Source organism: Lemur catta, chromosome 7, assembly GCF_020740605.2.
Source record: "Lemur catta isolate mLemCat1 chromosome 7, mLemCat1.pri, whole genome shotgun sequence".
NCBI classification, from domain to species: domain Eukaryota; kingdom Metazoa; phylum Chordata; class Mammalia; order Primates; family Lemuridae; genus Lemur; species Lemur catta.
The window spans coordinates 74,436,559-74,449,372 of NC_059134.1; the positions used below are offsets into that span (position 1 = coordinate 74,436,559).

The 12,814-nt window shown below is 37.9% G+C and overlaps 1 protein-coding gene across 3 annotated transcripts in view; it reads left to right on the forward strand.

Annotated features, from left to right (window-relative positions):
* Positions 1-12,814, forward strand: part of NELL1 (neural EGFL like 1) — a 714,969-nt gene that overhangs the window by 201,010 nt on the left and 501,145 nt on the right. For all 3 annotated transcript variants that reach the window (XM_045557684.1, XM_045557686.1, XM_045557685.1), the window contains one exon: positions 7,895-8,023. In XM_045557684.1, the coding sequence (XP_045413640.1) occupies positions 7,895-8,023 (129 nt within the window). The remainder of the gene's footprint in view (positions 1-7,894; positions 8,024-12,814) is intronic.

The following is a 12,814-nucleotide window of genomic DNA, read 5'->3' on the forward strand; positions in this document are numbered from 1 at the left end:
ATGGTATACATATACCACATTTTATTAATCCACTCATGTATTGATGTATTCCTTTAAAAATTTTTACCCAACTTTATTAAAGTATAACTGACACATAAAATTGTATTTATAGACTAAATTATACCTCAATAAAATGTTTAGTGAAAGAAATATGGGGACTGGTAAGGGAGTCAAATTCATCTTCCAGTTGATTAAGAGGGGATATCACATGCCCCTATAGATTCATTCACCTCTTAATTTACTCCTTAATTTCTCCATCCATTCTGTTTCCTGTTCATTTGTCCATCCATCCATCTACAAGCCATACATCTATACAACCATCCCTGTATGGGAAATTTCTGGTTAAGATAAATGAATCAGACATAAACCCTGACTTAAAGAAGTTGGAGTGATTAAAGTTAGGCTGTTTTTGTTGAGAGGATTTAGAATTACCTGGCAGAAAATAAATGTATTTTGAGAATGAGAAGAAAGCTAAATTTTGCTCTGTTTGAATACACACATGCAAAAAGGATACCCTCTTTATCCTTTGTACTGTAGAAAGCTTAGAAATTTGTTGCTCTTAAGAGGACAGTGGAATAATTATTGATTAAGAATTCTGGCTTCAGTCAGACCTGGGTTATGGCTCTGTGTACCTTCCGCAAGTGCATTAACTTCTCTGAGCTGCAATTGCCACATCTGTAAAATGAGGAAAATAATTCAGTTTAATAGAATTATTAACAGAATTAAATGAGATAGTTCATGTAAAACACTTAGCCTAGTGCCTAGAACATAGTATGTGTTTAAGAAATGTTAATTATTATTGTTATTACACCTGTGTCAGATGATTTAAGGTTCTCCAAACTTACCCTTCTTCTTCAAGGGTTGGTGTCCCATTTTTCTTGCTAGAATCTGTGTCCTGCCCCTTTCCAAGTTTCTACCTGTCATAGTTTTTCATTATCTAGAAGTAATTTCTCCCTCTCTGAGACACTGTGACAATTATCCTGCTCACGTTACGTCTCCCTTGACACAGATTGCCTTGTATTGACTCCATATGTGGCTCATCTCTCCTTAGAGTTTGTAATTTCCCTGTGGATAGAGAATGTAAACACATTTGCATTGTCCCCAGATGCTTGCATGGTACAGCAGCCCACAGAGTTTGTGCCCCATGAGTACTAAGTGAATGATTACTCACTCACTTGTGCAGAAAGGTAAATGGGCACTGAGTAAATATTGCTTGAATGGAGGCCTACCTTAATTTTAAACAGACATGTTTTTGGCATAATCGTCAGGCACAATCAAAGTGGATTTGACATTAAGGTCGGTTGTCCCAGGGGGCCTTCATTGTCCTTTAAATAAAATTTACCCAACTCCCTGCATTGTGATTTGAGATGGCACATGCTGGATAGAGATAGGCATTGGAAATCCACGGTGTTTGAGGAACTTTGTTCCACGCTTTCAAATGAATGTGGAAAAAAAGGACAGTTAAGAGAACAGAAACATAGGCAAAGAATACTTGTGATAAAGGATGTACACATGATGTTGAGTATATTCCTTCGTAATGAAGGAAAATATGACAATTTAATCATTGATCAATTATGACATGGGAAGTGAAGTTCAGGTACTTCCTTTGGCTAAGAGAGCTGTCATGCCTAAAATTACCCCTTTGGTAGCAAAACCATCAAGTACTTTCCCTAGTGATGATTACCATAAACCTTTCAAGCCCTTATAAAAGTCTTCTCAACTGTCAGAGGTTTCAGATTTCCAGCAAGTTACACTCTTGCTCTGATCTTGATTGGGGCAGTCGCCAGTTAACAGGTCCAAGTAGTGAGGCTGGATGGAATACCGTGCGCACCTGGGACTATGCATCTGTTTCTAATGTTCCAATGACTACTACATCTTTCACTTACTGCTGTATGAGAGGATATATGACAGAGTGAGAATTCGTGGGCATAGGCATTAGCCAGACCTCATTGAGGGGAGCCCTGGCATCACCACTTATTAGCTAGGTGTTGGTGAGTTTGGGTTTCTCTTCTCTGTCTTGAAGTTGAGGGTAACAGCATTATTAAGTTATTCTGAACTGTAGTCATTATTGTCAACAATATCATCATCAAAATCATCATCATCATCATAGTGGGCACTATTTATTGACCTCTCAGTATGTATTCGGGACTGTTTCATGTACTTTACATGGATTAGCCTAACTTTCTCAACAGCATATTAATAAGGCATATAGTATTATCCCTATTTAAAACATCTAATATAATGCCAGGCATATTATAGGTGTATGGATTTTATTATTTTTATTTAATAACAATTATCACCTTTTAGAATAAGTATAGCCTGAATATTGTTGATTTAAAATTGTTTCAAAGAAAACTAGTTCTCTTAATAGAATGTCAGCACTGAAAGGAATTAAATTGGGAGTTTATTTAGTAGAGTGATTTACATATTTTTGAGCCAGAAACTGTCATTCACATAATCCGTATGTCAAAAATATAAAAGCATAACTATTCTATTTGAATCAGGGGCAGGGGACTTGAACTCTATGTAACAACCCATGTGTGCCTAGGGCTTGGAGGAACACAGTTTGAAAATCACTGATTTCATCCATTCCCAGTATACATACTTAGATAGGCAAAGTGATTTATGCTATTATTTTAGCTGCAGATCCTGAATGATTAATTAGATCTCTTGACTTCTAGGCCCACTGTTTTCTATAAGACCACAATATGTGATACAGCATAGTTATTTTTATTCACTCAAATGTACTGATTTAAAGATGATAAAGCACCTTTATACACTTTACCATATGTGATATCATATATCACAACTTTTGTGGTAGGTACAACCTATTCATCCTAGTTCACCTAAAAATGCTGTACAATATATAATAACTTTTGAATATTTGATAGAGAGTAAGGGCACAAAATAAAGGAGTCAGGGATCAGAAATATTGAAAAGGGGTGATTCCATTGAGATAAGCAAGTACACTCTAGTTGGCGTTTTCCCTGAGTGCAATTTCTGGTTTCTGGTGGTTTAGATTCTGGCTGCTAGAGGACACTGTGTGAGCAGACAGGAGACAGCCTGGGGCTCGTGCAAAATGCATAAATCAAGAACACTGAAGGGTGAATCCCTCAGTGTGCGGACTAGGAAAAATTCACTCTCTGAAATGAGACTTTCCTGTCAGTCCTGACTCTGGATGGAGGTCTAGAGGAGAAAAGTTTGCATTCCTGAAAGCTCAAGGCTAGAATTACTCTACCTGTGTGGCTCAATTCTCATGAACCAAGATAAAAACGTAGTTTAAAGTGATCTTGGGTTGATAGTTCCCTCAGGCACCTGACAAAAGCAAACACAAATCCTCTCTGAAAAAAATACAGCTTTAAAACCAAAACCTCAGATAACTCTCACAGATTAAATTTCAAAAAATATGAGCTCACAAATAAAAGAATCACTCAAAACCCAAGAAAATAAGCCGTGGTTCATGATACTGAACATAAACAATAGACTATAAAATCAGATGCACAAAGACTGAAGATATTAGAATCATCAGTATAAAATATGCATATGTAATATGTTTAAAGAAATTTTTATAAAAGCAAATTAGAAAAATGAAAGAATAAGAGACTATAAAATTTGACCAAGAAGATTAAAAAAGAATCAAATAGAATTCTAGAAAATGAAAATATAAAATATAATAAGTGACATTAAAAATGGTAGGGGTGACTTAATGAGAGAATATGACACAGCTCAAGAGAGAATTAATAAACTGAAATATACATCTGGAAGTTACAAAGAATTCATATAAAGAAATAGAAATGGCAGATATGAAAGCAAGTCTAAGTAACACAGAGGAGAGCTTAAGAAGAAAGAATATTTACCTAATTAGAATTCAGAAAGAGAAAATAAAGAAAATGGTGAAGAGAGAATGTCTGATGAGACAGTACCTGAGAATTTTCCAAAGTGATGGAAAACTTTATCAATCTTCTGATTCAGGAATCCCAGAAAATTCTAAATAAAAATAAATTTGCACCTAGATACTTTAGAGCAATGGTCCTCAGCGTTTTTGGCACTAGAGATTGGTTTCATGGAAAACAATTTTTCCATGGACCAGGGGCCTACAGGGGGGTGGGGAATCACTGCCTCAGCTCCACCTCAGATCATCAGGCATTAGATTCTCATAAGGAGCCTGCAACCTGGATCCCTCGCACTCCCAGTTTATGGTAGGGTTCACACTCCTATGAGAATCTAATGCTGCAGCTGATCTGACAAGAGGCAGAGTTCAGGTGGTGATGTGAGTGATGGGGAGTGGCTATAAATACAGATGAAGCTTTACTAGCTCACCCACTGCTCACCTCCTGCTGGGCGCCCTGGTTCCTAACAGGCCACGGACTGGTACTGGTCCATGGTCTGGGGGTTGGGACTGCAGCCTTAGAGTAAAACTCAAAAATACAAAACAAAACCAACCAACCAAAAAACAAACAAATAAAAAAGATCTTAAAAGCAGCCACAGAGAAGGGATTGCCAAATACAAAGAAATGACTATTAGATTAATAACTGACTTCTCAGCAGCAATAATGGAAGCCAGAAAACAATGAATAATACTTTCAAAATGTTGAGATAAAATAACTGTATAACCAGTAAAACTATTTTTCAAGTATGAGGATATGCTAAAGATATTTAGACAAATTAATATTGAGCATACTCACTATCAAAAGATATTAACGGGATTTCTAAAGGATACATTAGGAAGAAAAATAATTATCCTGAAAAAAATGGCAGGGATTCAAGAAGGAATGTTGAATAAAGAAAATGTTAAATGTAGTGGCTAAAAAAATACTCCTCAGGAAACATATTTAAGAGTGTTTCTAGCAGGTTTTGTTCCAGACCATGGCAACAAAGTAAATATTGCAATAAGGTGAGTCATGCAAATTTTTTGATTTCTCAGTGCACATAAAAGTTACATTTCTGCTATCCTGTAGTTTATTAAGTGCACAATGGCATTATGTCTGAAAAAGTAACTATTTTAATTAAAAATACTTTTTTGCTAAAAATGCTAACAATCACCTGAGCAAGTCACAGTCTTTTTGCTGGTGGAGAATCTTGCCTCAGTATTGCTGGCTGCTAACTGATCAGGGTGGTGGTTGTTAAGCTGGGGTGGCTGTGGCAATTTCTTAAAATACGACAACCATGGAGTTAGCTGTATCAATTGACTCTCTCATAAAAGATTCCACTCAAGCATTTGATGCTGTTTGATAGCATTTGGACTTCTTTCAAAAAATAGTCAATCCTGTTAAACCCTGTTGCTGTTTTATCAACTAAGTTTATATAATATTTTAAAGCCTTTATTGTAATTTCCAGTATGTTCACAGCATCTTCACCAGGAGTAGATTCCATCTCAGTAAATCACTTCCTTTTGTCATCCATAAGAAGCAACTCCTCATTCACTCATATTTTATCACAAGATTATAGCAATTCAGTGCTAGCTTCAGGCTCCACTTCTAATTCTAGTTCTGCTGTTTTCACCACATCTGCAGTTACTTCCTCCATTGAAGTCTTGCACCTCTCCACATCATACGTGAGAGTTGGAATAAACTTCTTCCAAACTCCTGCTAATGTTGATATTTTGATCTCCTCCCATGAATCACAATTTTTTAAATGCATCTAGAATGGTAAATCATTTCCAGAAGGTTTTTAATTTACTTTGCTGAGATCCATCAGAGCCACTATCTATGGCAGCTATAGCTTTGTGAAACATATTTCTTAAATAATAAGACTTGAAAGTCAAAATTACTCCTTAATCCAAGGACTGCAGAACAGATGTTGTGTCAGCAGGCATGGAAACAACAACAATCTCCTTGTGCATCTCCATCAGAGCTCTTGGGTGACCAGGTGCATTGTCAGTGAGCAGTAATATTTTGAAAAGAATCTTTTTTTATGAGCAGTTGGTTCCAAAAATGGGCTTAAAATATACAGTAAACCATACTTAAACAGATGTGCCGTCATCCAGGCTTTGTTGATCTATTTCTAGAGTGCAGGCAGTGTAGACTTTGCATAATTCTTAAGGGCTCTAGGATTTTCAGAATGGTAAATGAGCATTGGCTTCAACTTAAAGTCACTAGCTGCATTCATTAGCCCCTCACAAGAGAGTCAGCCTGTCCTTCGAAGATTTGAGGCCAGGTATTGACTTCTCCTCTCTAGCTATGAAAGTCCTAGATGGCATCTTCTTCCAATAGAAGACTGTTTTGTCTACACTGGAAATCTGTTTATCGTAGACACTGTCATCAATGATCTTAGCTACGTATTCTAGATAACTTGTTGTGGCTTCTCCATCAGCACTTGCTATTTCACCTTGCACTTTTATGTTATCGAGATAGCTTTTTTCCTTAAACCTAATGAACCAACTTCTGCTAGCTTCCAACTTTTCTTCTGTAGCTTCCTAACCTCTCTCAGCCTTCATAGAATTGAAATGCATTAGGGCCTTGCTCTGGATTAGCCTTTGGCTTCAGAGAATGTTTTGTCTGGTTTGGTCTTCTATTCAAACACTAAAACTTTCTCCATATCAGCAATAAAGCTGTTTTGCTCTCATCATTCATGTGTTCACTGTAGTATCACTCTTAATTTCCTTCAAGAAATTTTTCTTCCTGGTTATAGCTTGGCTGTTTGGTACAAGAGGCCTACCTAGCTTTCAGCCTATCTTGGGTTTCAACATGCCTTCCTCACTAAGCTTAATCTTTTGTAGCTTTTGATTTAAAGTGAGAGATGTATGACTCTTCCTTTCACTTGAACACTTAGAGGCAATTGTAGGGTTATTAATTGGCCTCATTTCAATATTGTCGTGTCTCAGGGAACAGGGAGGCCCGAGGAGAGGGAGAGAGACAGGGAAATGGCTGGTTGGTAGAGCAGCCAGAACACACATACGTTTATTGATTTAAGTTTGCTGTCTTATATGGGTGTAGTGTGTGATGCCCTGAAATAATTAGAATGGTAACATCAAAGATCAGTGGTCACAGATCACCACAACAGATATAATAGTAATGAAAAAGTTTGAAACATTGCAAGAATTACCAAAGTGTGACACAGGGACATGAAGTGACCACATGCTGTTGGAAAAATGGTGCTGATGTACTTACCCAATGCAAGTATTACAAAACTTCAATTTGCAAAAAATGTGTTTTCTGTGAACCACAATAAAGCAAATAACAATAAAATGAGGTATGGCTATATACGGAATAAAGTGTGAAATATTCATACTGTGGAATATTATACAACATTGACAAATGAACTATAGCTACAGGCATTAATATGGATGAGTAGAAAAAAAAGCACACCATAGAAGATATGTAAAGTATGATTTCATTTATGCAAAGTTAAAAATGGGCAAAAGTAAATGATATATTGTTTAGGAATAAGCACAAATATATAGTAAACCCATATAATATGCAATAGAGTGATTAACCCAACATTCAGGACATTTATCTTTAGTGGCTAGGAGGAGGAATTCATTGGGAAGGTATAATCAAGGAGTGCTTATAATCTGCTTATATCTATTTTATTTTATATGTTCATATATTTTATATGCTCTTTTCTATGTATTATGAATTCTACAATAAAACAATTATAAAAAGTGTGGTCATGTAAGAAAGTAGTAAGGAGAAGATTCAGGATCAGCATGGATAAAAACCTTCTCAGGGGAACAACCTTAGCAAATTTGAGTATGGTGCAAAAACAACTCTTAAGCATGGCACCAAGTTTCCTATTCTTTTTCCTCCCACCTCTTACCCTGCTCATCCTTGCATATTGCTAAAGGCTATTTTTCTGTAGAGTGACATATAATAAAAAAATGTTTCATGCTTTATTATTTTGAGGTCTTTTAGTTCCTCCTCTTCTGATATAAAATTTTATTTCCTTCTTCTAGGTCATAACTTTTGTGCAGAAGGACCTAAGTGTGGTGAAAATTCAGAGTGCAAAAACTGGAATACAAAAGCTACTTGTGAGTGCAAGAGTGGTTACATCTCTGTCCAGGGAGACTCCGCCTACTGTGAAGGTAAGGAAGCTGTTTACTGAAGTCTTTTGTGAGAAAATGGCTGAGAAATGTGTCCCTGGTAGATGTGGGTAAAGAGTGAAAGCCATCACTTGGCTCTGGTCCTATAGGATCCTACAAGAAATCATGTCAACTACCGGGGGTACTCTGTTCTCCTGGTTTATCCAGGCTGCTTAGTAGCATAAGAAAGCAAGACCTTCAAAGGTAGTTATGAAACAGTAAAGAAATAGGAGCAGCAGGAGTGTATCAGATTTATTGTTCTATTGTTAGTGTACATAGCAATCACTGGAACAACCAACTGTAAATGCATCATATTCTGTTTTCTTATTTGAGGAGACTGTCATCTCCATGTTCAATTAGATGTTATGTGGGGGATTCCCTTTTCCAGTGACACTTTGCCATTAGCTTATATCCAGCTGGCACCTCCTTCACTTGCCCTGGTCAGAGTATTTTTTCTTTTTTTTCCAGTTGGGCCTATTAATGACTGATTCATGAATTTCCAATTCCCAATCTCTACTGAAAGTCACAGTTACAAGATACACAGTTATGAGAAAGACAGACTCATAACTTTGGCACGTGGGCTGATGCTGTTACAGTGGGTTGGTGGCCTCAAGCATCAATGACCCATATTTCTACTCTAGAAAGAACAACTCCTCTGTCTTATGTGAACCTCTCTTTCCAAGCTCAGTACTCCAGCCTGCTGGTGGCGAGCCTTGCACAACCCTATTATTTTAACATGCCAGAGGAGATCAATTGGCTCTGACCCTGGACTATGTGTATAGTGCCGTAATGTCTGAGCCCATCCATTTCCAAGGTGCTCACCGGCTCCCTTCCACCGATCTGTAGAAGCTCTAATAGGCAGAATGATGTCCAGGCTGTTTTTCTGTTTGTCCCAGTTCTTGTCATTCCTATTATTCCTGTCATCTTCACTGACAATACATTGCACCATGGTGATTTGTTAATTAGGAAGGTAGCTTTCTTGAATTGAATGAATGCTGCAAAATCCTGGTCACTCTCCTCTAAGTGATTTGTTTCTCAAATGGGTCAGGTGTTCTCAAAGGTAGAAACAATATTAATTGATGACCATAATGGTAAAGTTCTTTCCATTCTTCTGTCTTACAATTGACCCTTGAACAACATGGGTTTGAACTGTGTAGGTCCACTTATACTCAGATTTTTTTTCAAGCAAACACAGATTGAAAATAACCAACCTAAGTGCCCATGAATTCATGAGTGGATAAAGAAAATATGGCATATATTATATATATATACACATACATACATACCATGGAGTACTACTCAGCCATAAAAAGGAATGAAATAATGTTTGTAGCAATTTGTATGGAACTGGAGACCATTATCCTAAGTGAGGTATCTCAGGAATGGAAAACCAAACACCATATATTCTCACAAATAAGTGGGAACTAAATGATGGGTACACATGGGCACAAAAAGATATAAAGGACATTGGAAACCAAGAAGAGGGGATGGGAGGGAAGGTGTGGAATAATAACTTACCTGTTGGGTACAATGAACACTATTCTGGTGATGGACACACCAAAAGCCATCATGACTGAAGCATTGTACAAGGTATCCATGTAACAGAAATATTTATACCCCCTTAATATTTTGCATTAGAAAAAAGAAAGTATAGTATTTGTGGGATGCAAAACCCACATATATAGAGGGCCAACTTTTCCTATAAGTTGTAGGCAGATTTCCACAGGGCCTACAGTGGACTTCAGTATGTGTGGATTTGGCTATGCCCGGGTGTCCTGGAACTGATACCTGGATATACTGAGGGAGGACTGTGTATTGTTAACCCCTGGTTAACATTTTGACTTTGACTAAAGACCTCTTTAGTTATCAAGGGAATGCACCTAATTTTACCACTTGTGATCAGTAGCTTGTAGGTATCCTGTTTTTTCATTTCTTTTGGAAGACTTTCTTCATTACTACCTTGGTTCTCATTAGCAATATATTCTAAACTAATGTTTTTTTTCCTTCTCCTTTTTTACCTCTTTTTTTTTTTTTACTTGCTTTATAGATCTGAACTTGGTTAGGGGGACATGCCATTTGGGAGAATGAAGCTGCTCCTTTGGCTATGAATCTTTTAATCCATCCTTTAATATTATCTTAGTTATTTGTTAATTTGGGAGAAGGAGACTATTAATTTCAATGCTTCATGTTAATATCTATTTTTAGATCTTACCTTATGTTATTATCTATCAGGAAATTAATTTACAAAATTAAAAATGTGAATTTTCTCCCTGTTCACTACAGAAGAATCCGACAAGCCAGGTAATGGTCTAAATAATTTACTGTCTTACGTTTTCCTATATGTGGAGATAGATTCTGAACGATTATAAAAATGATAGAAGGAACCTCAAAAATGATTTGAATCCTGATATCCCCTCTGGCAGACATTTTGGTTGCCCAGTGGAATCAGGAGAGCCACTATTCCTGGCCACACTTGTCTATTGAGACCTGGAAGAATATGGGAGAAATCTGCTCGTGCTAATGCTGTTAGAAACTCTTTGATTCCATCCTCATTGACACCATTTTTATTGCATAGAATCGGCTCCATGAGGAACTATCTGTGACATCAACTTTCTCTTTCTGTGTGAGGCCTTATTTTATTGGTTATGTTGAGTGATTTAGGTCTGAATCACTACTTTCTTGGACAGGCTCCTGCTTAGCTCAGTGTATGAGCCTGGCCTTGGGCCAGATCACATTGCGGTGTTGCCTTGGGTAATTGTGATGTGCTTGGTCTTCAGTTATTTCTGTTATCATGAAGACTTTACAACAAGACTTTCCAGGGGACTTGTTCATGGAGAGAAGGATAGCACTTAATGAGAAATGGCTAAACACTGGAGCCCTCCCTGTGTGGAAGAATAGAGCCCAGGGGTTAAAGCAGAAGTCATATACTGAGCAAATGGGTTGGAGGCACTGAGAACCAGCCAGAGTGAATACCGACATTGAGAGCAGATGCCTTACTCTCCTTCCATTAAGCCATCATCAGCATTTGAACTTGGGTCTTTGGGCTTATGTTCCTGTGATTACATGGTGACTGCCATAGCTCTAGGCACGGTGTCCTGACACCAACATCCCAAACAAGGAAGGGAGGAAAAGGCAGGGGTTAAAAGCCTTCTCTGTGTGAGGTTCCATCTTTTTATGCTCAAAGAAAGTTCTTCCTGGAAGGTTTTCTCCCCACCCCAACCCAGCTCCCATCATTGCCACATGCAGAAGACTTCCCCTGTCTTATTTCTCAGACCTGGGTTGTATCCCTCTGCCACACATATACCCTTAGACCAATGTTTGGGAAAAGCGAATGTTATACCTGTCGCTGGTTTGGGCTAATTGTGTCCATTCTCCAGAGCTGGAGGAGAGGTTTGCCTTCCTTGAAACCAATTGATCTTTGCCCTTTACCTGAACCAAATAGGGTTGTAGCAACAGGAAGAAGGTGGGGGTGGTTTTGGGGTGTGCAAAAAATCATGTCTACCCCATTATTTTATGGTTAAATTTAGTTTGTGGCCATTTCCCCAGCTCTCTCCTAGGAATTGCTCCCAGGGGGGATCTAATAGACAAGCTTAGAGGTGGCCAAGCATGCACCTGGGTACCAGAGTCGCTCAGAGGGTGGGTTCATTGTCTCAGCACAGCCTAGAAAGAACTAGATAGTTATGAACTGCCTCAGGCAAGTTATTTTCACCCTGAGTAAATGGAATGAAGAATGAAAATGACCCATATTATAAAAGCCACGATGAACAAGACTGGCTTGCAAATTAAAACAAAATATTACATACATTGTTCAGGCTACCTTGAAAAGCCTATTCAGGCCCTCAGTGGAAAAAGAAGCACAAAAAGCTTTCAATTTTAACTTCCTAGGGTAGTAGCAGAGATAGGGTGTATTAAGGACTCCTGCTCTGTAGAGATTGTCGTAGAAACTTCCATAGAGAAGCTATCGGAACTCCTAACCAATCAATAGAACATAATAAGACCTTTTGTCAGCTATGATACAATTCACAGGAGGTTGTTTCGTTTCACCTCATCTGACTCAAGCAAGAGCACTCCCCATTTTGAAAACTGCTGTAGTTGGATTTTAGTGTTTTATGAATCTGGTTGGCTGAGGCTTTTTCTCTGTGTGTTAACATTTTCAATGGGTAGGTCTTAAGTAGTTTCTGATGTATTAGTTTAAATTAGTAGTATCTGAGGACAGTATTTCTTGAATTTGTAGTCTACATAGAGTCTTATAAACTTTTTCTTCCTGTAGTAAAAAGTTATTTAGAAGAATAAAGAACAATGTGATATCATATGCAACATGCATCATGCCAACTGTCAGGTATGAGAAGTAATACAATTAGCATTAAATGGTAGTACTTGTGACTTGCAGAGTGTTCGGAATTCTTCAAACTTTTTTTATATATGGTATGCTTTTTTTTTTTTTTTTTTTTGAGATGGAGTCTTTCTCTGTTGCCCAGGCTAGAGTGTAATGGCATGATCATAGCTCACTGTAACTTTGAACTCCTGGGCTCAAGCGATCTTCCTGCCTCAGCCTCCTGAGTAGCTGAGGAGTATAGGTGCTCACCACCATGCCTGGCTAAATTTTAAAAAAATGCTTGTGGAGATGGGGTCTCAGTATGTTGCCAAGGCTGGCTGGGCCCAGTATGTTGCCCAAGCAATCTTCCCACTTCAGCCTCCCAAAGTGCTGGGATCACAGGCATGAACCACTGTGCCTGGCCTATATATGTTAAACTCTCTGAGCCTGACAATAAATCTGTGTGGAAAGTGGCAGTA